Raw genomic sequence first — 22,777 nt, forward strand, 5'->3', positions numbered from 1 at the left:
AAAAAGATTATGATACAAAAAAATTGGATCTGTAAATAAAAATCTTCCCCAAAAATGGAACTTCCAGGACCAGATGGATTTATTGGTTAATTTTCACACACATTTAAGGAAGAATAACACCAGCCTTTCAGACAGTAAAAACGTGGAAACATTTTCCTGTTTGTTACAAGGCTATCATAACCTTAATATCTCCTAACAAGTATATATCAAGAAAAGAAGCACAGGCCAATGTCAGTCATGAATTGTAGATGAGAAAATGCTAAGCAAGTTAGTAGCAAACTGAGTCCAGTAAAATATAAGAAGGGAAATACATCAAGACTGAATTGGTTTTACTCTATAATTGAGGTTAAGTTTAATATTTGAAAAATCATCACAGTGAAGAAGAAGAAAAATGTTAAATCTCAATAGACACATTAAAAAGCATTTGCTTAAATTCAATACTAGTTTTTTAAGCTTTTATTATGGGAAATTTTCTAAAATGCATAATTAGACTAAAGATTTCATGGATAGGTTAATTTACAAAAATCAGTTGTATGTTCTGTTTACCAGCAATGAATAATTGGAAATGAAATTAAGAAAACAATTTTATTTATAATAGCATCAAAAAGAATCTAATACTGAGGAATAAAGTGTAATAAAAGGAGTGTAAAGTCAACCTTACAGTTTCAATGGTTTTAAAGGAATGAAGACAGATATACCTGGAAACTAGACTCTGGGTGACTCTCCTTCATAAAACTGATTTATGAAAGTTCTGTTGATTGTGAAATCTGTGACTAAACCCCAAAATCAGAGCTTTTGGATTAGACTTTTTGGGCTTAAGCAGAATTTAGCTTATGCTACCTATTTATATTTTCTCTGAAAACTACAGCAGGGATTTTGGTTTTAGTTTTTTTCTTGACTTAAAAAAAATGTTTAGTAAAAAAAAAAAAAAGAATATCTGAATAGTAGTTTTATTTTGTCTGTATCTTTTTCCCCTTTTAGCTACAAATGTAGTGGCATTTTGTTCCCCTTTTCTGTTCGTTAACTGAAGTCTGAATATGCTTCTTTTTAAAAAAAAATATGCTTTATCTGACTCTGTACAATGAACTTTTATCATTTATTTGTGTCAAATTTATTATAAATCACTTATATTTATGAAATTGATGGTAAATTTCATATAAGTCTAACTGAAGTTTGTTTCTTCTCTTGTACCTAGTTGTTGTGGAATTATAAGCTGAACCTAACTACAGATCCCAAATTTGAATCTGTGGCCAGAGAGGTTTGCAAATCTACCATATCAGAGGTAGGTTGTAAAAGAATTTTGTGTGTGTTTAATGGCATAGAAGAGAAAATTACATCTCTATTAGACTAGTCATTAAGGGAGGAATGACTCATTCAGTTACTTTACTTTTCTTGGAATTCACATCTGTATTGGTTGAGAAATAGGCCAAGGCCAGTGTAATTAGACTTCTTTTTGTTAATGTTCACCTACACTTACAGTAGGATGCTGTTGATTCAGGCAAGCTGATAATCAGGCTCTGTTGGTACCCAGAGAATACAACTGCTTCTGTCTTCAGCTCTGCTCTCACACTTTCACAGTCTGCTTATGTCTGAGGCATACCAAAATGGTTTCCCCAAGAGGCTTATAAATATTCCTAAGTATTTTGGCTATATAGTTGGATCAATGGAACCACAGAGGCATATGCTTCAAATAATAGGAGTTAGCCTTAAAAATATGTATAAAAAGATTATGTCAATTGTTATAAATGGATGTTGAGACTAAAGACAAAAATAATGAAAATGTATAGTATTGTATGGATGTTAATTGGGGAAATTTTTCAATTCTCTTGGCTTATTGTGAAAAATAATAATAGTGAAAATTGAGATATAGAAATTCTTATTTTATTTTTTGTAATCAGTAATAGAAATTCCAGAAAGCCAGAGATTTCTGTATATTGAAATATACAGAGCACACAGTTGCTATTTTTCCACCTCACAGATAATTATCATAGATCTTGCAACATGTAGATCTGTCCTCAAACTACCTATTTGGTGACTTAAGTTGGGAACATTTTCTCCTGAGCTTGTTTATTTTTTTTTAAATATATTTTATTGATTTTTTACAGAGAGGAAGGGAGAGAGATAGTTAAAAACATTGATGAGAGAGAAACATCGATCAGCTGCCTCCTGCACATCTCCTACTGGGGATATGCCCGCAACCAGGGTACATGCCCTTGACTGGAATCGAACCTGAGACCTTTCAGTCCGCAGGCAGACGCTCTATCCACTGAGCCAAACCAGTTTTGGCTCTCCTGAGCTTTTAAGGAAGATACTGCTCCAACCATTAAACCTTCAGCTTGTGTTCCTCACTTAAGTCATTATGGGATTTTGTAGAACCTGTTTCTTCCTCAAACCTTCTAATCTTGGATCAGATATGTTTTTTTCTTTTATAGCAGTGACCTTTCTTCATATTTACTCTTAGGCTTCAGAATAGAATGACCTATCTTTGAAACATTGATCTTCAGCTTCTAGCTTCAATATTCTGCTTATCACATTCCTTTAGGTAGCAACATAGCTTTACATACCAGTTTGATTGCCATGTGGAAATTTAGCTTAGAGTATATGCAGATACATCAGAATGATTTCACTGTGCTTGCTTATTTTATATATATATTCAAAGGTTTTAAAGGAAGAAGATCGCTGGAAACTAGACTCTGGAATCACACACACACACACACACACACACACACATCTTTATAATGTGTATGTAATGATGGCCCTCTTGTAACTTTGGGGGCTGCTTTGATTCTGTAAAAGATTCAGGTAACATGGACACTTCTCCCTTCCTTGAGGGAGATTATATCAGAGTCAAGAAAATTAAACATTAGGAAAAACATAGTTGCCAACTAAATATTTTATCCTACATCTCCTTCCTGTCTTTCTTAATTTTGGAATCCTACTTCGAAGGAGAAAAACAATATCCCAAGAATACCTGCAAATTACAAACCAAATTTTTAATATACCCCCATGATTGAGCCAAATACCGCTTGCTGTCCCCAAGCTTTCATGTCAGAAATAGAGTGGATCTGTGCCCCAGCCACTTCAGAGTTAACGCCCACCCATAAATATATTGATGATTTAATGCTGTTTTTTGCTGTTAATCTTAGAAATTTTCCTTCTGTCTTATTAAACTTTTATCCAGTAGAATGGTTGAAGAAAAGTATAAACTTCTAATTCAAATACTAAACATCCTATTGTAATTGGCAGTGAACTGAAATACAAATAGGTATTACATCTCTGTGTTTCAGTAAAATCTCAAGTGATTAAAAGTAAATATACGTTTAATTTCTTCTTAGGGTTCAGTTCAAATTGTGCTCTTGTTCTTTCTTCAGATTTGTAAACTGCTGATTTCCCAGCATTAGAGCCTATCTGAATACTTCTGCTTCATTAAATTTTCAAACCCAGGTGTCTACCACTACCCGGTTGTGTGTGTTTTTTTAATACATGTTTTTTTCAGGAAGGGAGAGGGAGAGGGAGATAGAAACATATTGATGCAAGAGAATTATTGATCAGCTGCCTCCTGCATACCCTCTACTGGGGATCAACCCTGCAACTGGGTCATGTGACCTCCTGGTTCATAGGTTGACACTCCCACTAAACTACACCAGCCCAGTGAAATTTTCAGGGAGCTATTCCTCCTTTACTTTTGAAACTGAACACTGTTTTGCTCACACAAAAATGTCCTTTTCCTGGGAATAATATTGATGGCCGTCTTTTTAGGCATCATAAAAAAAGAATTCCAGGTTAGACTGAAAGAATTGCATTCATCTTGACTGTTGAAGAACTATGCTGCCTCTTGAAGCCTGTGTGAGACTTGGTTACTTAAATTCCAAACTTTGCTTTTTTAAAAGTAAACACAACTTTCTGTCTTGAACTGAGCCTTTGACTTACTCTAGAGTTAGACATAGAGAGACCCAGTGGCCTATAGGATAATAAGTGTATGGTATGTCCTTCACCCAGCACCTTTTGGGAAAGAGATTGTATTTGTTTGCCCTATGTACATATTTATAGTAAGTGATGTAATAGTGGAGAATGGTCTCCATTGGTTTAAAAAAACCAATACAACCAAAATATTCCCTTCTCATTTATATTCAGAATAGATATTTACATTTATCTCCTTCCTCTTGTCAAAACTACCATGTTTGTTTGCTTTTTTATTTCTTTAAATGTAATAATAGGCTTTTCCCAAACAATCTTCTTTGCTTTATAAATAAGGCTTGTAGCCCTATAAGTAGATTTCGCTTTTTTATGCCTGAATTTCAGCATTTTTTGGCTAGCTTGCTTTAGTGGCATTTGTGGTTTGGTATGCACTTTGCAGGCCACTAGCCGTGTGGAATCATTGTGTGCTTGATCTGCTAGATCATATATCTAAACCTCCCAAATTAAATTTACAGTGGCCTCCCCTTCCCAGACTTCTTGCCAAGCTGCACTGTACATCCTTTTAAACATGATTCCAGTCCAGACCATAGTGGTAAAGTTGAGATTTTACTAAATTCAAAAACACATGTCCACATTTATAGTTCGTTCAGAACTCATTAACGTCATGTCAGGAAGTAATATTATGCCTTTCCTCCTTCCTTTGACCATTAGGTTTACTTAATGATAATAGTTTGCTGTGTAGCTTGGCTTGGGACATGCAACCTGACTTCAGTTCTACGCCTGTTTTCCAGACTTATTCTCTAGATTAATCTCCTTACATCTGTTGCATTCTTTGCATGTATAAAGGGATTTCTCAGTAGAACCATTTAGAATATTTATTTTTTTTAATATATTTTATTGATTTTTTACAGAGAGTAAGGGAGAGAGATAGAGAGTTAGAGACATCTATGAGAGAGAAACATCGATCAGCTGCCTCCTGCACATCCCCCACTGGGGATGTGCCCACAACCAAGGTACATGCCCTTGACCGGAATCGAACCTGGGACCCTTCAATCCACTGGCCAACAATCTTTCCACTGAGCCAGACTGGTCAGGGCCCATTTAGAATATTTAAAGCTCCTTTTAATTATATGTCAATAAAGCTGAAATATGTCAGTAAAGCTCTTTTTACTCCATTTGGACATGAGTTCTATCTAGCATTTGTATATGTCTGTATTTTCTTTCAAAACACATTAATCAGGTATTTCCTAGAGGGCACAAACAGTATGAGTAGGCATGACACACTATCAACAGGAAAATATCATTCTTTCTTTCTTAAAAGCTGTTTGATGTGAGAATACAATACTGTGTAAAATAGCCGCTGTCTTTTGAGCAGATTAAAGAATGCGCTGATGAACCAGTAGGAAAAGGTTACTTGGTTTCCTGCTTGGTGGATCACAGAGGCAACATCACTGAGTACCAATGTCACCAATACATCACCAAGATGACGGCCATCATTTTCAGTGATTACCGTCTAATCTGTGGCTTCATGGATGACTGCAAAAATGACATCAACATTCTGAAATGTGGCAGCATTCGGCTTGGAGAAAAGGTATGTACTACGCTGGTTTCATCAGAGCGGTTTTAGGAACTTGAAAAATGAAAAGCTTTGTATAACTAGCATGCAAAAAATTTAGGGCTAGAGGTGACCTTAAAGTTGAAGTCCAGACAGCCCCAAGGTCTAAGGCTAGTTGACCTGTGAGTGCATTTTATCTGTTTGTGACAAAATGTTCCAAAAGTATGGAAAAGTAGGGGAATTAATATCTGCTAAGATTAGTGTTACCTTCAAAATACTAAAATACTTGCTGGTTTCCTGTAACATTCTCTGGCAAAGCATTTTGTAGTCTTGTGGGAATAGTAGTTGGGTTAGGAGAAACTTGAATTCTCAAAACTTTCTCTGCATATACCTCACTGTTGCCATAAAAAAATCACTCAGGCCCAGCCAGTGTAGCTCAGTGGTTGAGCGTCAATCCATGAACCAAGAGGTCACCGGTTTGCTTCCTGGTTAGGGCACATGCCGGGGTTGCGGACTCAATCCCCAGTGAGGGTGTGCAGGGGCAGCCAACCGATGTTTCTGTCTCATCGACGTTTCTATCTCTCTGTCCCTCTCCCTTCCTCTCTCTCTGAAAATCAATGAAAACATTTTTTAAAAAGTCACTCAGCACACCAGTACAAAAGACAATATTTATTTATTTACATATTTTTAAATATTTAAATATTAGAAGATTTTAAGATATCTGAAAGCACTTCTAGCTTGTCATAAGAAAGGTACTCTACAAATGTGATATATTACCTTCTCAGAAGAACTAGTTTTAGTAAAGACAGGAAAGAAAACTACCTAGCTGGTTTTTTCTTTTCTTTTTTTTAAAAAATATATTTTATTGATTTTGCACAGAGAGGAAGGGAGAGGGACAGAGAGTTAGAAACATCGATCAGCTGCCTCCTGCACACCTCCCACCGGGGATGTGCCCACAAACAAGGTACATGTCCTTGGCTGGAATCGAACCCGGGACCCTTCAGTCCGCAGGCCAATGCTCTATCCACTGAGCCAAACCAGTTTGGGCTACCTGGTTTTTTCTTCCTTAATTATAGCTGAACTTATTTTTGTCTTATTGGTCTTTTGTCTAGAAGGTCAAAATGGAGGTTTGACCAGGTTTATTCTGAATTTGTTTGCTCAGAAAAAATGAAAGAAACACCTGAAAAGTAACAGATGCCAGTGGGAGAGGTAGTCTGGAGTGGGTATGTCATCAGCTATTAATTGCCACTATTCATTAATCTGCTGTTTAGGAAATGTGAAGAAAAATAAAGTCCATTTGTCTCTTTGTCCCTATTTGTTTAGTGCACCAGGCCTTGCAGGCTTCTCTCACGGAGGGAAGGGGCATAGTATTGTATGCCAGAAGGTTTTAGTGCTGGTTCTTGTCTGGCTGTCACCGAGTAACCTTTCTTTCATGCCAGCACAAGGCTCTGGCCCTTTCACAGGGCACCTCTGAGTCTATCTTGAGAGCACTGTGAACTTGGCAGGCAGCTAAAAAAAGGCCGGTTTAATAAAGAAGGCAGATTTTTTTCCCTTTCCCAGCAGATTCTAGAAGTGGCACAAAAGCACTAAGTCACCCTGATAATGCAGGGTATTGCATCAGGTATTGGAGATTATATCCAATTCCAACCCTCACTCTTTACTATCTTCACCTACGTGTTCCAAACACACTGTTCAGGAATCAGTGATGACATTTCTTTATATTTGTGATTAGTGGTCCATGCGGTAGAGCTGACCATTACAATTCACCTTTCTTTGTAGTAGTTCTTCCCTGTTGACTCCAAGAGAATCACTAGTTAGCTTCCCACTAGCAATTGGAATTGTCAATATAAAACCTACTTTCAATGGCATGTACGAATTAAGTCTGCAGTGACTGAAATGACTGCAGAAAATGCTAGAGCCCAAAGACATGATAGTGAGGGCTGTTTTTAGCTTTGTTAAAATAACAAAAGATGTTTCTATGAACCATCAACATGCATATTTTGGTCATTTTTATCTTTTGCTATAGTGACCAGTTAGGTGAATTTCTGTTTATACCAGGCACCCCAACTCTGGCATCAAAGACTTGCTTGTATTTGGGGGACAGTAAGATGACACATGCCTGCACTTCTGAAAACATGTTCTTTCCTATATAATCCACTCTGGTGCTGCAGCCAAATTTAATAAAGGAGGCATGTCCTCAGCCCTTTTCTGCCTTTCTAACTGTAGTTTACTTCTATATAGCTGGTTATTTAGATATGAAAATTATCCTGGAAAATTAATGAGTCAGTTTCTGACCACAGAAGAGAACAGGCTCATCAATTTCAAATTTGTTGCCATCGAAGCTTGCAAACTCCCCTGTGACTGGCTTTGAACTGACCTGCTCTAAAAGTCAGAAAAAGGGTTATGGTTAACCTGTTTTGTTTTTTTGTTTGTTTTTTTTTTTAATATATATTTTATTGCTTTTTTACAGAGAGGAAGGGAGAGAGACAGAGTTAGAAACATTGATGAGAGAGAAACATCGATCAGCTGCCTCCTGCACATCCCCCACTGGGGATGTGCCCGCAACCCAGGCACATGCCCTTGACCGGAATCGAACCTGGGACCCTTCAGTCCGCAGGCCAACGCTCCATCCACTGAGCCAAACCGGTTTCGGCGGTTAACCTGTTTGTACCCTTCTTTGTATGAACATATAAATGTCATGATTTCAAAGTTATGATGATGTTTTCAAATGTTAATATATATACAATTTAGAACAAAGACTATATATTAAGATCTTTAGAATTTTCTAAATAAATATTGTAAAAATGAAAGTGCAGATCTCTAAAAGTAAAAAGTAAATGATTTCCATTGTCTGCAGAGAAAGTGGTATGTGGCATCCCATACAGGACCTTATATAGACATGTGCCATATTATTACTGTTATACTTTTTACTCAGTAGTTGAGCATTCCCTGCTTTTAACCAATTACTTTGAATAACTCAGACAGTCTTTTCTTCTTTGGGTAATGATGTAGATCACAAAAGACACCAGAAACATTGAAATAGAGAATCCATAGCAGAGATGAAAGCTGAGTTCTTGCCTACTTTTTCTTTTTAATCCTCACCCAAGGAAATGTTTCTATTGATTTTAGAGAGATTGAGAGGGAGGTGGGGAGAGAGGAAGGGAGAGGGACGGGGGGAGAGAGTGAGAACGGAAAAGAAAAAGAAACATCGATCGGTTTCCTCTCATACGGACCTCAACAGGGAATCGAACCTGTAAACTGTCTGTCTCAGGATGATGCTGTATATAATACTTACTTATATAATAAGTGCCTGATATGTTTCTGTCCAACTCTGTGTGATCATTGGTTTGTTTTTCCTTTGGGAGGAGGAAATGGTTAGGCCTTGCCTAAGTGGGTCATAGACAGACTTGACTGTCACTCATAAAGTAGGAAGAAAAAATAAACCTTACTCTAGATTTCTGGGGTTTGTGTTCACTTTTCTCCCTGTTGTCATCTTTTTGTCTCTTGTCCCTAAGAGTTTTATCTGTTCAGAATTAATCTTCAAAAATCTTTTTGATCATCTCAGGTTTGTAAGCATTACATAGAATCATACAGGAAGTTCCATAGAACCCCAATGTCTTAACTAGGCACCTTACATTCTGCAACTCGAATGAGATGATAAACCCTCTAAGCCTCTGTTTGCTCATCTGCCCAATAGATACACCACTCTTATCCCCTCTTCACAGGTGTGTTAGGAGAGAACATGAACATTTCATGCAGCTACTTGGAAAGTAGTGTGCTAGGGAACAAACTCTATCAAACAAAACAGAAAAAATACTATACTCTTTTTGTTGAATTGAAATTTTACTTAAAGTAGATATTCCCCTATCTGGTTTAAGGAGTCTTTTTATTATGTACAGATGATTTCATAGACCTGGTATCTTAATATAACAAGACTTTATGTGTGTGAATGTATAAATAAGTGATAGCACTATATTTTCTTCTGCTTTGAATTACTGTATTAATGGTTATACCTCTCAAGTTATTGAAGCATATCTTTTGAGTATAGAAGATTAGGATGCTTGAATAGAAAATATTTAGGGGAAATGTCTCATATTTTGAATGAATGAATGCTTGCGAATGCAATGTCCACGTAAAATGGATGACTTTAGGAAAGCTCTCAAAAGCAGTTTGAATTAAGGGTGGTAATCTTGTTAAAATTGCAATAAGATTAATTCAAAACATCAAAGTGAATATTATACTACAGATTGTATATATTTGCATCTTTGTGGGCAGTGTAGAATAGAAAAAAGGAGGAACAGGGTCTCTATAATTTATTTTCTTGATGGATTCCGTGACTTATTTTCGTAACTTGACTAAAAGCACTATTATAACTTGGGAAATACCCTTGCGAGATAAATGAACAGAGGTTTCTGCAATGTTATTTCAGTATGGACATCAGCTATGATTGAACATTGGGCTAATGTGATTCTTTTAAATGTTTCTGACATTTTAAACTTTAAAAACTCAGGTTTCTATTTCCAGTGCTAACTAAACTATACTTAATTTCCCAGGATCTCGGTTTCCATTTGTACCATGCAAGTATTATATCCTAACCAAAGATTATTGAGGACATTTTCTATAATATCTGATTTCTCAATAGAACATCAATAACCTAACTATATGTTGAAGTGTGTTGTTGTTTTTAACCAAATGATGTTTAGTAGAAAGTCATTGTGGTGAGAGTTTTAAAATTAGTATCCTCACTATTTTAGGATGCACATTCACAAGGTGAGGTGGTATCATGTTTGGAGAAAGGCCTGGTGAAAGAAGCAGAAGAAGGCGATCCCAAGATTCAAGTCTCTGAAGTTTGCAAGAAAGCCATTCTCCGCGTGGCTGAGCTGTCCTCAGATGACTTTCATTTAGATCGGCATTTATACTTTGCTTGCCGAGATGATCGGGAGCGTTTTTGTGAAAATGTAAGTTAGTTCAGAAACTGTTCTTTTCTTCCTTTTCTTTTTAAAGACTTTTAAATACTCTATTCCAGGAAACAAACAAAAACTTAACACAAACATCACATGTAGAAAAGCTGCTAACACTGGAAGGTGGAGTTGGTCTCAGGGTAACAGAAAATGATGCTGGATGCTCAGCTTTGATTTAACATCCAGTTAACATTTGGCTTCTGACAATCTCCACACTTATTTTTTCTACTTTATCTAACTTTTCATCAGTTCTTGGGAGTTTATTTTATCTATAGGAATCCTAGATTACCAGGGAATTCCATTCACATCTATTCCATGACTAAAACTTTTCCGTATTACATGTTTATGTTTCTGGTCAAGATTAAAAAAAAAAACCAGCACCACACAGGTTAAACCAAATCCCTTATTGCTACCCAAAGACCCTACAGAATAACTCTCTAACATTGTAAATAGAAGAATCTCCATCTTTACATCAAAGAACTGAGCATGACTTGTGTACATTCCCACTCTGCCTGCTGTTTTGATATAACAGCTTTCACTGTCAAAGCCATTAATTATAAGTTTTATGTTGTAAAAAGGAAGGCTCAGTGCCACTTCTCTTGATTCCCTAATTAACAGTATATCTGGGACTAAATGACAATAGTCAAGACATCTAGAAAACAAATTTTTATCTTTACTGGAGGCACTATTTTCTTTTAAAGGCTACTAAATTTTATAAATAGTGGAGCCATTTGTTCAAATGTACTCACATTATATTAATTTAACAGAAAATTCTATATAGGATTATGGATACTGTCTAGCATAGCTACCTAATAATCATAACAATGGGTATGTTTCACCTTGTAGACACAAGCTGGTGAAGGCAGAGTATATAAGTGCCTCTTCAACCATAAATTTGAAGAATCCATGAGTGAAAAGGTAAGTATTACTTTAAAACAGACCAATATTTTATTCATTTCTTATATATATAAATATATACTAGAGGCCCATTGGAGGCAGATTCCTGCAAGAATCGGGCTTCCTCGGGCCTATTACTGCAAGAATAGGGCTTCCTGAGGCCAGAGCGAAGCAGAGAAGGGAACGAAGTCCTTCTCTGCTGCCTCGTTCCCTCCCATCTTCGCTGCATCGCTCCCTCCCTTCTCTGCTGCTTCGCTCCCTCCCGTATCCGCCGCCTCGGCTCCCTCCCGTCTCCACCATCTTGCTCCCTCTCATCTCCACTGCTTCGCTCCCTTCTGCAGCGCTTCGCTTCCTTCTATGCTGTCTTCAGTCTTCGCTCCACTGCCTATGTATGCAAATTAACCACCATCGCAGAGGGGTGGTCAATTTGCATTTTTCTCTTTTATTAGTGTAGATATGCACATACATACATACATACACACGCTAGAGGCCTGATGCACAAAATTCGTGCAAGAGTAGGCCTTCCTTCCCCTGGCTGCTGGCACCGGCTTCCCTCCAGCACCTGGGACCTGGGCCTCCCTCTGTGGGATAATCATGGGGCAATGGCCAGGCCCCCGACCAATTGCATTGCACCCGCCTTGGCTGGCCTGGTACCAGTTGGTGTCATAGCATGGTCCCTGATGGTCATTCCACTGTTAAGCCGTTTGGTCAATTTGTATATTATGCTTTTATTATATAGGGTATTTTTTATTGATTTCAGAGAGGAAGGGTGAGGAGGGGGAGAGAGAGAGAGAGAGAGAGACAGAGAGAGAGAGAGAGAGAGAAAAACATCAATGATGAGGGAGAATCATTGATTGGCTGCTTCCTGCACGCCCCTTACTGGGGATCGAGCCCATAATTTGGGCATGTACCCTTGACCGGAATCAATCCCAGGACCCTTCAGTCTGCAGGCAGACACTCTGTCCATTGAGCCAAACTACTAGGACTTACTCATTTCTTAAAAGCTTTCTCAAATCATCTCAAATAATATTCTTATAAACTGATATCAAAATAAATGACTAGTAAAGCTAACCCTTTTCAGAGGCGAGACACTGGCTTTTAGTAGGGAACCAAAGCATATTTTGCTTAAGCCAAGAAAATGAAGCGCTACTTGTGATATCTGGACATTTGGAAGCCAATTTGGAATCAGTTTGGGGAGTAAAATTGGAAAAAAAATTTAAAGATTTTTTTTAGTGATTTTTTTAGAGAGTGAGAAAGGGAGAGGGAGAAACATTGATGTGAGAACAAAAGTTCAATTGGCTGCTTCCTGCACCCTCCCTACTGGGGATTGAGCCCAAAACTTAGGCATGTGCCCTGACTGGGAATTGAACCAGCAACCCTCTGGTGCATGGGGCAATGCCCAACCAACTGAGCCCCACCAGCCAGGGCAAAATGGAGAATTTTATATCAGAATTACACCGAAGTCAGTCTTACATACTCAGGAAGTTTAGGCTAACCAAACCAGTGTGCCTCATAGGTAATTAGCTATTTAATTTTTCAGCAGATGTTTCATTAAGCATTTTCATTACTCTTAGTATTCTGTTCCTGGATGAATGCAAAAAAAAATTTTATTCCCTTTAAAAGTAATTACTTTTGTTGTTTTTTTAATTCTGTCATTTTCTTTTCTGTGCAGCTGAAGAAATGTTTTTCATTTTCAGTTTCTTTATTATTGAGTAATTATATTTAAAAAGTATAGAATGGAACTTCCAAAGTATTGTGTTAGTTTCTACTTTGATTCTGGTGAAATTTATTTTAGGAATATTGTTAAATAGGAAAAGAATACTTTGTCAAGATCTTGTACTAGAATCTACCAAATATGTATGTGTTTAGGACAGCTATTGCAGCAACCATCAGCAGTTCTAGGGGTCCCCACCCATTTACCTTTGCCTCTTGTCACGCTAGTTTAGCATGCCTGTGTTAAATTTTAACCAAGCTTAAAAGAGGCATCTTGGTAACAACGGCGGTTGTTGACATGTTCTTGGCCATGAGAGGTACATGGGAATAGCTGAACCACCTGAGCAGTCTTACAACTCTTTCGCTGCCTTCTTTACTCAGTGTCGAGAAGCACTAACAACCCGCCAGAAGCTGATTGCCCAAGATTATAAGGTCAGTTATTCATTGGCCAAATCCTGTAAGAGTGACTTAAAAAAATACCGGTGCAATGTGGAGAACCTTCCCCGGTCCCGGGAAGCCAGGCTCTCCTACCTTCTGATGTGTCTGGAGTCAGCTGTGCATAGAGGTGAGAGTTTATTTCTTTTTATCCTTTTAATTCCTTTTTGGATTTACATTTTAAAGCTTCATGTACTGTTATTTTTCGCCTATATTTGCTCTTTTGAGTACATCTGTACCTTGTTATTTAAGAAAACTCAGAACTTGTTGGTAAATTTTTTTTCATATCTGGATGTTTGAAAGCAATGAAATAGCAACTAAAAGCAATGCATGGTCTTGGACTGAATACCAAACAAAGGGCATTTTGGAGACAGCTGGGGAATATTGATTATGATCTGTATATTAGGTGAATCCTAAAATGAAAAGTAGAGATTATTGACTAGTAAAGGCATATTATAAAACAGTATGCATAATGTAATCTAATTTTGGTATTTGAAAAAGAGAGCGTTACTGTCCTTAAACTGCAAATTGACAAGAAACACAAAAAAGACTCAGTAAATAAATGGCCAGAGGATATGAACAGATAATTCAGAGAAGTTATACAGATTGCTAAAAAAAGACTGATCATATTAAATGTTGACAAGAATATGGAAAAACTGGAACTATTGTACATTGCTGATGAGAATTTAAAGTGGTACAACCACTTGGGAAAATAGTTTGCCAGTTTCTTAAGAAGTTAAACATACATCTCCCATATGACCTGGACATATGAAAGCAAATGTCCATGTAAACTCTTACACCTGAATACTAATAATAGCTCTATATGTACCAGTAATAGCCCCGAACTGGAAATAACCCAAATGTTCATCAGTAGTTGAAAGGGATAAACAAATTGTAGCATGTCTACATTATGGAATAGTATTACTTAGCAATAAAAAGGAATGAATTGTCAATACATGGATAAGTCTTAAAATAGTTATGCCGAGTAGAAGTCAAACAAAAAAGAGTCCATATGTTATGATTCTATTTATATAGACTTCTAAAAATTACAAACTATTAAACTAATCTATAGTCACAGAAAGCAAGTCAATGGTTGACTGGGGTTGAGGTTGGGGGTGTGGATAGGAAAGGAAGGGAGGGATTACAAGAGAGCATAGGGAAACTTTTGGAGTTGATAAGGGTGATCAGTATCTTAATTGTGGTGATGGTTTCACCAATGTATATGTATATGAAACTTACCCAGTTGTATACTTTGAAAGTATAGTTTCTTACATGTCAACTGTACGTCAATAAAGCTGTGTTTTAAAACACTAAATTTTCCCAGTTGGCATTTATAGCTGAAGGAAGGTGGGAAGCTATCGTGAATATTTAAATGGTAGTCTTTCCACAAGCTTTTACTGTGGGCCAATAGAGATTGTTCTAGGCCAGCCGTGGGCAAACTGCGGCCTGCGGGCCAGATCTGGTCCATCAGAAATGAAAAAAACTAAAAAAAAAAAAAGACCGTACCCTTTTATGTAATGATATTTACTTTGAATTTATATTAGTTCACACAAACACTCCATCCATGCTTTTGTTCTGGTCCTCCGGTCCAGTTTAAGAACCCATTGTGGCCCTTACCCAGTTGTATACTTTGAAAGTATAGTTTCTTACATGTCAACTGTACGTCAATAAAGCTGTGTTTTAAAACACTAAATTTTCATTGGTAAAACATTTGCATGATTAGTTTAGTAGTATAAAATCTGTATAATGCAGAACACTGAGAGGATAAACCCTAGTCTCTGGAGTCTTAAACTCATTTTATGCTGATAAAGTTTTTGCTAAATTCTAAGCTTTTCAGTTTAGATAATAATGTGACTGGTTTATTCGGGGGGAAATGTGTACTTTTCATATGAGGTGATACCGGATCCTAATGCTCACCATAATGTTATGGCTTAAACCCTAACTTAGGGCGACAAGTGAGCAGTGAGTGCCAGGGGGAGATGTTGGATTACCGACGCATGTTGATGGAAGACTTTTCTTTGAGCCCTGAGATCATCCTGAGCTGTCGGGGGGAGATTGAACACCACTGCTCTGGATTACACCGAAAAGGCCGAACCCTGCATTGTCTGATGAAAGTAGTTCGAGGGGAGAAAGGGAACCTTGGAATTAACTGCCAGCAGGCGGTAAGGAAAATTTTTCTACTGCCATTTTGAATGTCACATTTTATCAGCTGAAGAGCCTCTTCCTGACACTGTCCCAACTGTATCTGGATCATTTATGATATCACAGTGAGTATCAGACGTGGAATATTGTTTCTTCGGGCATTTCATTGTAAGAATGTGGATTTTGCTGCAGAGCAGAAGTTTGAGCTCATCTATAATAATAAAAGCATAATATGCTTATTAGACCAGACATCTTTCCGGATGAAGCCAGGGCTGTGAGGGAAGCCCGGGTCCCAGGTGCCTGCTGGTGGCCAAAGGGAGGCTTGGATCCCAGGTCCTGGAGGGAAGCCAGTACCGGCAGCCAGGGGAAGGAAGGCCTACTCTTGCACAAATTTCGTGCATCGGGCCTCTAGTAATCAATAAAAAGAGCTACATACTTAAAGAAATAGATAAAATGCATTGTTTGCTAGAATTTTTTTAAGGTTACTTGCTAGATTGGATTGACTAAACTCATAATCAAGGCAAACCAACTTCTAGTACCTCAGCAAAGGTCCTCCACCAAAAGAGAATTTTCCTGTCTCAGTGGGTTTAATTGAGTTGAGGCTGAAAGAGATCTGAAATGAATTGGAATTTTCTGTTTCTTTTTATTGCTGATGCAGGTCATGAATTCCAGGCCTGAAGGATCAAGAAAGCATGTTGTTTTCAAATTATACCTTTTCTTGTTAGACTAGGGCCGTGGTCGGCAAACTGTGGCTCGCAAGTCACATGCGGCTCTTTGGCCCCTTGAGTGTGGCTCTTCCTAAGCCTTAGGAGTACCCTAATTAAGTTAATAACAATGTACCTACCTATATAGTTTAAGTTTAAAAAATTTGGCTCTCAAAAGAAATTTCAATCGTTGTACTGTTGGTATTTGGCTCTGTTGACTAATGAGTTTGCCAACCACTGGCCTAGGGTAACTGTACGTGGAAGGCCTTTCTTTTCTACCTCCAAACTCTACAATCAGTTCTGTACAGACAGTTAGAAAAAATTAGCATACTTGGCTTGAGGAGATAAAGTTATTCTTGTGTAGGATTCATAAGCAGTTAATAACTAGAATTCCAGTACATAATGCAAAGTTAAGCCCTAGCCAATAGTTCAGTTAGAGCGTCTTCCCAATATGCCCAGGATGTGGATCTGATTCCTGGATAGGGCACATATAAGAATCAACCAATGAATGCATAAATAAGTGGGACAACAAATTGATGTTTCTCTCTCTTTCTAAAATGAATAAAAGTTTAAAAAATAATAATAAAGTTTAAAATATTATAAATACAATGCCTCTGTTTCTATTTCATTAAATTGGAAAGTTGAGGCTTTGTCCTCAGAGAAACTTTAAAAAACCATAATTCATTAGTCGTTTATTTTTCTGTTTGCATTTTCATTAAAAATTGAATATTGTATTTTTCTGCTAATCATTAAAAAATCACAATTTTTAGTCCAAAACACCAAATTTCCATAGAATTTTGATTTGGAATAAAATTTTACCTTAGCTCCTATTACCATGACCCAGAATAGACTGTAATTATACCTCCCATGGTGGGAAAAGTAGACAAATGTAGTCTCTTCCCCAAAAATACCAAGCCTAGCGAGACTGAACGCTAGCTTCTGGATATAACTCCTCAGAAGCAGTCCTTGCTGGTGATTGTCCGAGGAAAGAAACCTCCCAGACCAGGAATTGATCAAGATACCCTATATTTGCATTTTATCCTTAATGCTGCATGGGAAGGGGAAGGGGTGGTTAGGAATAAACCTATATATTCTTTACTGAGGCTATACTTGTACTAAGGTATACAGAGAAAATAAAACAGATTGGTTAGACTTTATTTCGAAGCATCTAGCTAACCTCCAGGGATTTCTGAAATTTAGCTTGATGAAAGAGCTAGCGAGTGACTCAACACCTGAAGGATAAATAAGCACGCCTGCCTCGTCCTCGTGCCCAGAATAAAAGTGCTTTCCCAACCCAGCGCTCAAGCCTTAAATAGTGAGTTATGTGGCTTTGCCCACATTAAGTTTAGCCAAGTGGGAAACAAACACTTTATTTGGGTTTTTATGGACTCGTGGTTTTTAGGAATTGAAGGAAAAGGAATAATTTTTTCTTCGTTTTCCACCACATTATCCATCCTCAGTCATAGGGAGGAATGCTTTGAAATAATATATTTTGGATGGGTTTCTTTCTTTTTCAAAGTTTTCTTCCCTGATACAGTAGACTTTTATACCTGTCTGTGGTTAACCATTGATTTTCCCTATTCTTTGCTTGGCTGTGCTTTGATTTAGTGATCTCTTAACAAACAGTAAACTGTGAAGCATAAAAGCAAGTGTTACCTTAATGAGTACATACTTTGCCAAATGCACCATAATCATGAGCTTACTAAACTCTCTGTGGTTATGGCTGAGTGAGTCTGGGCCCAGTCTCTCCCAGGCCAAAGGTGACTGTCCAGTCTGTTCTCTAGACTAATCATTTCCCAGAAGCACTTCCACAGGTTTTTCCTAAGCAGTCAGGTGCTGCAGTAGATGTATAATCATGTAGAAATTTACATTCTTAGCGTTAATTTCCCACACTGTTGTCACTGGATTCCAGAGTGCAGTGATCTCTTGAGTCCTTAGCCTACTAGAGTCTGTAGGGCATTCATTGCCTCCTTTTAGTAGCTGCAATCTGGTGCATTCATTGTGAATTCTCCAGGTTTGTCTGTCAGTCATGAATCATAGATATTTAATACAGTTCTTGCAGAGACTTTCAGACTCCCATGATGCTTATAATTTCCCTCAGAAAAAGATAAAAATATTTGTTCTTTGTCAATAAATGTCATTACTAAAATCAGTAATCCTTTGACAGTAATCTTCCTACCAACTACCCACAGCATTTTGTAGCTTTTCTAAATTGCCAACCAAGAATTGGTATAAATAACTTTCATCCCAGAATACTGGAAATCTTTCATATATTGCTCATCTTGAGTATTGACTTATTTTAGAATAGATAGGATGGGGTTTTCTTTGTTCATTTCCTTTTGTTCTGTGTTCTGATCAATATGTGATGGGGTTAGTACTTTCCTAGAGCCCCTGTGGTATTATTATAGGTCAAATGTATGGGGATCAGAGAAAGCTCCTACAGAGAAAGGCTAAATCTGTGACACAAAAAGGGCTCCAGGTCTTTAACTTGGAAAAAAGGAACCCAAACCAGGATTATAGTTTTCAGATGTGCTCTCTGTTGTTCAAGATTCCCACCCCAAAACACCATCTGCTACCCATCTGTAGTAATAATGCTTTTATACCTGTCAAATGCTTGCAGTTTATATAACCTTCTATATATTCTTATAATCCTCTGCAGTTAAATAAACCGAAACTTAAAGGTTAATCAATGTGCCCACGTTCTCAACACTAATATCTGGCAGAGCCAGAGCTATTAATAGAACTCAGGTCTCTGTTCCTTAATTTAGAACTGTTTCTTCTGTACCCCAATTGCTTTTTCCTCAAAGAGAGGGGGAAAATCTAGGGCACATCTCATACTTTTGATTTATTTCATGATAAAGCATGGACCAAGCAAAAGTAAATGTTAAAGACTATACTCTCATTTTCAGTTGCATAATGACAAATATTTTTCTGTATACTTATTAGCTCTGGATTACCCCTTTGTTATATAAATGAGAGTTGAGGAAAAACAAGAGATCATAAGTATTATATTCTTTTTTTTTAATGAATATTTCTTGCAAGCTAAATGAAATCTCACATCTATCTTTAATAAAGCAGAGTATGCTTGTTGTAATGCCAGTGTCTTTGCAGCAAAATTTAAATTTTAGATTCTTGGGGCCAAAGTAGGTTTCTAACTGGAAATTATTTACCCTTCACTCAATTCTTGCTTGGCCTCTAAGTGTCAGATTTAGTCTCTGATTACTACATAGGCAGATATAAGGGAAAGGGTAGCCTTTATATTGTAAAGACCTTTGGTTTTGCAAATGTCCATTGATGATTCAGACTGGTAGGCAAGTAATCCTCACAATAGCTTAAACAGGAAAACTTGATCAACGAGGTAGAGAAACCAGTTGGAAAGGATTGGGCAAGAGCTCTTTTACTTGGCCAGTGACACTTGTAGTACCTTGTGATGTGCCAGGCTTCGTAACTGATTGTATGAAGCGGTAGCATTGCTCTTCCCTGATGTGTAAGTGACTTACTTTCTTCCTTCTTCTTCTTCTTTTTTTTTTTTTTTAATCCAGCTTCAAACACTGATTCAGGAGACTGACCCTGGTGCAGATTACCGCATTGATAGAGCTTTGAATGAAGCTTGTGAATCTGTAATACAGACCGCCTGCAAACACATACGATCAGGAGACCCAATGTAGGTTATGTGGTTTGTGGTATTTGTCCATATTGTATTTTATTTGGCAGTGTAGCACAGGGAACATTCCCTCAACATCATAACTGGAATTTTGTTAAACAGCAACACATACCAACCTTTGTTAAAACTAGTATGGGAATTAAGACGTCCGCTCTGCCTTGTCCGTGATGTGGAGGCCCCTAAACCCAGCATTGTGATGATACTGTTGACAGTAACTGAGCATAGGTGGGCCTGTACCTTAGGTCACTATACTTTTCATCCTGTTTGTATATTGGCTACTTGATCACCATCAGAGAGTAATTAATTTTCATTGAAATATAAAACGAAATGTGGTGGTTGGATAGGGGAATCATGGGCAAAATGAACTCTGAGGTTGTATACAAGACCTAGGAAAGCTGTAAAATTCTATAATGAAATATTTAAATCACATGCATTCGTTTTCTTCCATATGATATGCAAAGAGCTCCTAAAAGCAGGTTGCAAGTAAGAACAGGTTTCCCATTCTTAAAAAATCTTTATACCCTCCAACGGGCAATTCCCAACAGTAAAATGAACGCAGACCTGTTGTCATTGTCCTGCTGTGCATGCACTCCTGCTGGGCGTGCTGTGGGAGGGGATTAAAACGAGATAATCTTCCATAAAGGTTTTTGTGTGGTTGGAGAAGATAGACAAACACACTTAAGACTAATTAAGCATATTTACCAATATAAAAATAATTGCATTAACTATACAGGGGGCAAGGGAGAGGGAGGAAGAAGTAACCTGCTGCAGATTAAAATAGATTTAAGATACTATCAATTAAATCCAATGTGTGGACCTTTTCTGGGTCCTGATTTGAATGAACATGTAAAAAGGAATGAAATAATTGGAAATTTTTAAAAATTAATTTATTTTGGTAGGTAATGCTATTACATTCTCATTATAGAGCAACATGTTAACGTACTTACAATGGAATGATTTGCTTCAAAATATCAGCAAGGGAGGACAGTTAAAACAACCTGGGCCGTAGGAAGATAAAGCTATGCAAAGGAAAGGTGTGCGTGTTGGAAAATGTTTATAATCAACAGTTAAAAATAAAGCAGCTACGCACGGATCTTGTGCAGGCCGAGTCCTAAGTGCTAAGTGACTCAAGCTGATAGAAGGCTTAATCTCTGTCAGGGCGAGTAAGTGCCTGATTGCCCTAGGAAATGGCAGAATGGCTTTTTCTAGACCAAGGGAATACTAATGTGAGAATTCTGCACATATTGTCAGAACTCTTCTGTCTCATGTTGCAATTTCACCCCTGTTTTATGCCCAGGATCCTCTCGTGCCTGATGGAACATTTATACACAGAGAAAATGGTAGAAGACTGTGAACACCGTCTGTTAGAGCTACAGTATTTTATCTCCCGAGATTGGAAGTGAGTATTTTGAAACCAGTGTAAGTGTAAAATCTCAGCCTGTTCTCCTGTGTAGTCAATATCCCTTGTATTTTTTTTTTTTTTAATAATCAATAGGAATTTGTTTTTGTTAATTTCTGGGATAGCCAACAACTTTAATCCCCAAAAAACCTCTTTCTTACTTTCAGAACAGTATCTAAAAACAGAGGCAGCCCCTGCAGTTTGTCCCTTAGTGTCCCCATTCACTGCTACTTTGTGTTTCGTTTTTTTAATACATTTTTATTGATTTCAGAGAGGAAGGGAGAGGGAGAGAGAGATAGAAACATCAATGATGAGAGAAAATCATTGATCGGCTGCCTCCTGCAGGCCCCACATGGGATTGAGCCTGTGCCCTGATCAGGAATCATACCATGACCTCCTGGTTCAGAGGTCGACACTCAACCACTGAGCTACACTGACTGGGCTTCACTGCCACTTGGGAAGTCAGGATCAAATGTTTCTGATACTACAGACATCATCTATCCAGAGAGAACTTGGGCACCTTTGGGGCAGCAATAGTATCTTCAGATATGTTTCTAAGTAGACAATAGTAACATTTTTATTTTTATTGATTTGTACGGGGTATGGGAATTTGCTTTTATTTCTTTAACTATTCAAAGTTATTGAATTTCTTCTATCTTAAGAGGCTCTTATCAATAAGTAACAACTTGATTCTCTTCTGATCCTGTTAGCCAAAAAATAGGGGGAAGAGATGAGATAGAAGCAGGATCCATTACCGTCAGAACCACTGTAATTTATTGGCTGCAATTCCCTCCTCCCTCCAGGTCTTATTCTCCCTTCCCACCTCCAGAGCAGCCAGTAGGATCAGGCTGCTTCTGCTCCCACGTTCAGCTGCTCCCTGACCCAGCTGTTTAAGCCACTGTGCTTTGGTCATTAACTTTTTCTGGGGGTTAATGGATGCTTTACCCACATGCTTTACTAGAAGACTCTTTGAAAATTCAATGTGTTTTTGTTTCTGTTTCCTGAAATTTGCTCTGGAAAATACTACAGAAAGCTGGGTGGGAATTTCCTTGTGCTTACTCAGGCCATCTAAACTGAAAGAGCAGAGTTGACTGAGTTTACTACCTTAACAAAATCATATTTTTTCCTCTTTTGTAATTCCTTCAGCCATGATCAAAAGATGCTTCATAGTCATAAAAGCTGCTCATTAAATATTATTAGCCTTTTTCCTTTCACTAAGTAGCACTCCCTCAAAATTGACTTTATGACGTGGACAGAATTAAGCATTCATTGATCTCAGTCGGAGAAGCAGCAGGCTCATTGCCTAATGCGCTGTCTCCAGAGTCCAAGTTAAATGTCAAGTTTTTTTAATTGATAAGCATATTCAGGTAAACTAAATTTTAATGGTCT

At 37.6% G+C, this 22,777-nt stretch overlaps 1 protein-coding gene across 1 annotated transcript in view; it reads left to right on the forward strand.

The window, feature by feature from the left end:
* The window catches only part of GLG1 (golgi glycoprotein 1), a 57,096-nt gene that overhangs the window by 11,428 nt on the left and 22,891 nt on the right, over positions 1-22,777 (forward strand). Inside the window, exons 4-11 of the mRNA XM_006755824.2 lie at positions 1,196-1,282; positions 5,294-5,509; positions 10,228-10,431; positions 11,281-11,352; positions 13,426-13,609; positions 15,427-15,641; positions 19,868-19,989; positions 21,287-21,388. Coding sequence (XP_006755887.1) covers positions 1,196-1,282; positions 5,294-5,509; positions 10,228-10,431; positions 11,281-11,352; positions 13,426-13,609; positions 15,427-15,641; positions 19,868-19,989; positions 21,287-21,388 — 1,202 coding nt within the window. The remainder of the gene's footprint in view (positions 1-1,195; positions 1,283-5,293; positions 5,510-10,227; positions 10,432-11,280; positions 11,353-13,425; positions 13,610-15,426; positions 15,642-19,867; positions 19,990-21,286; positions 21,389-22,777) is intronic.

This window comes from Myotis davidii, unplaced genomic scaffold (genome assembly GCF_000327345.1).
Source record: "Myotis davidii unplaced genomic scaffold, ASM32734v1 scaffold453, whole genome shotgun sequence".
NCBI classification, from domain to species: domain Eukaryota; kingdom Metazoa; phylum Chordata; class Mammalia; order Chiroptera; family Vespertilionidae; genus Myotis; species Myotis davidii.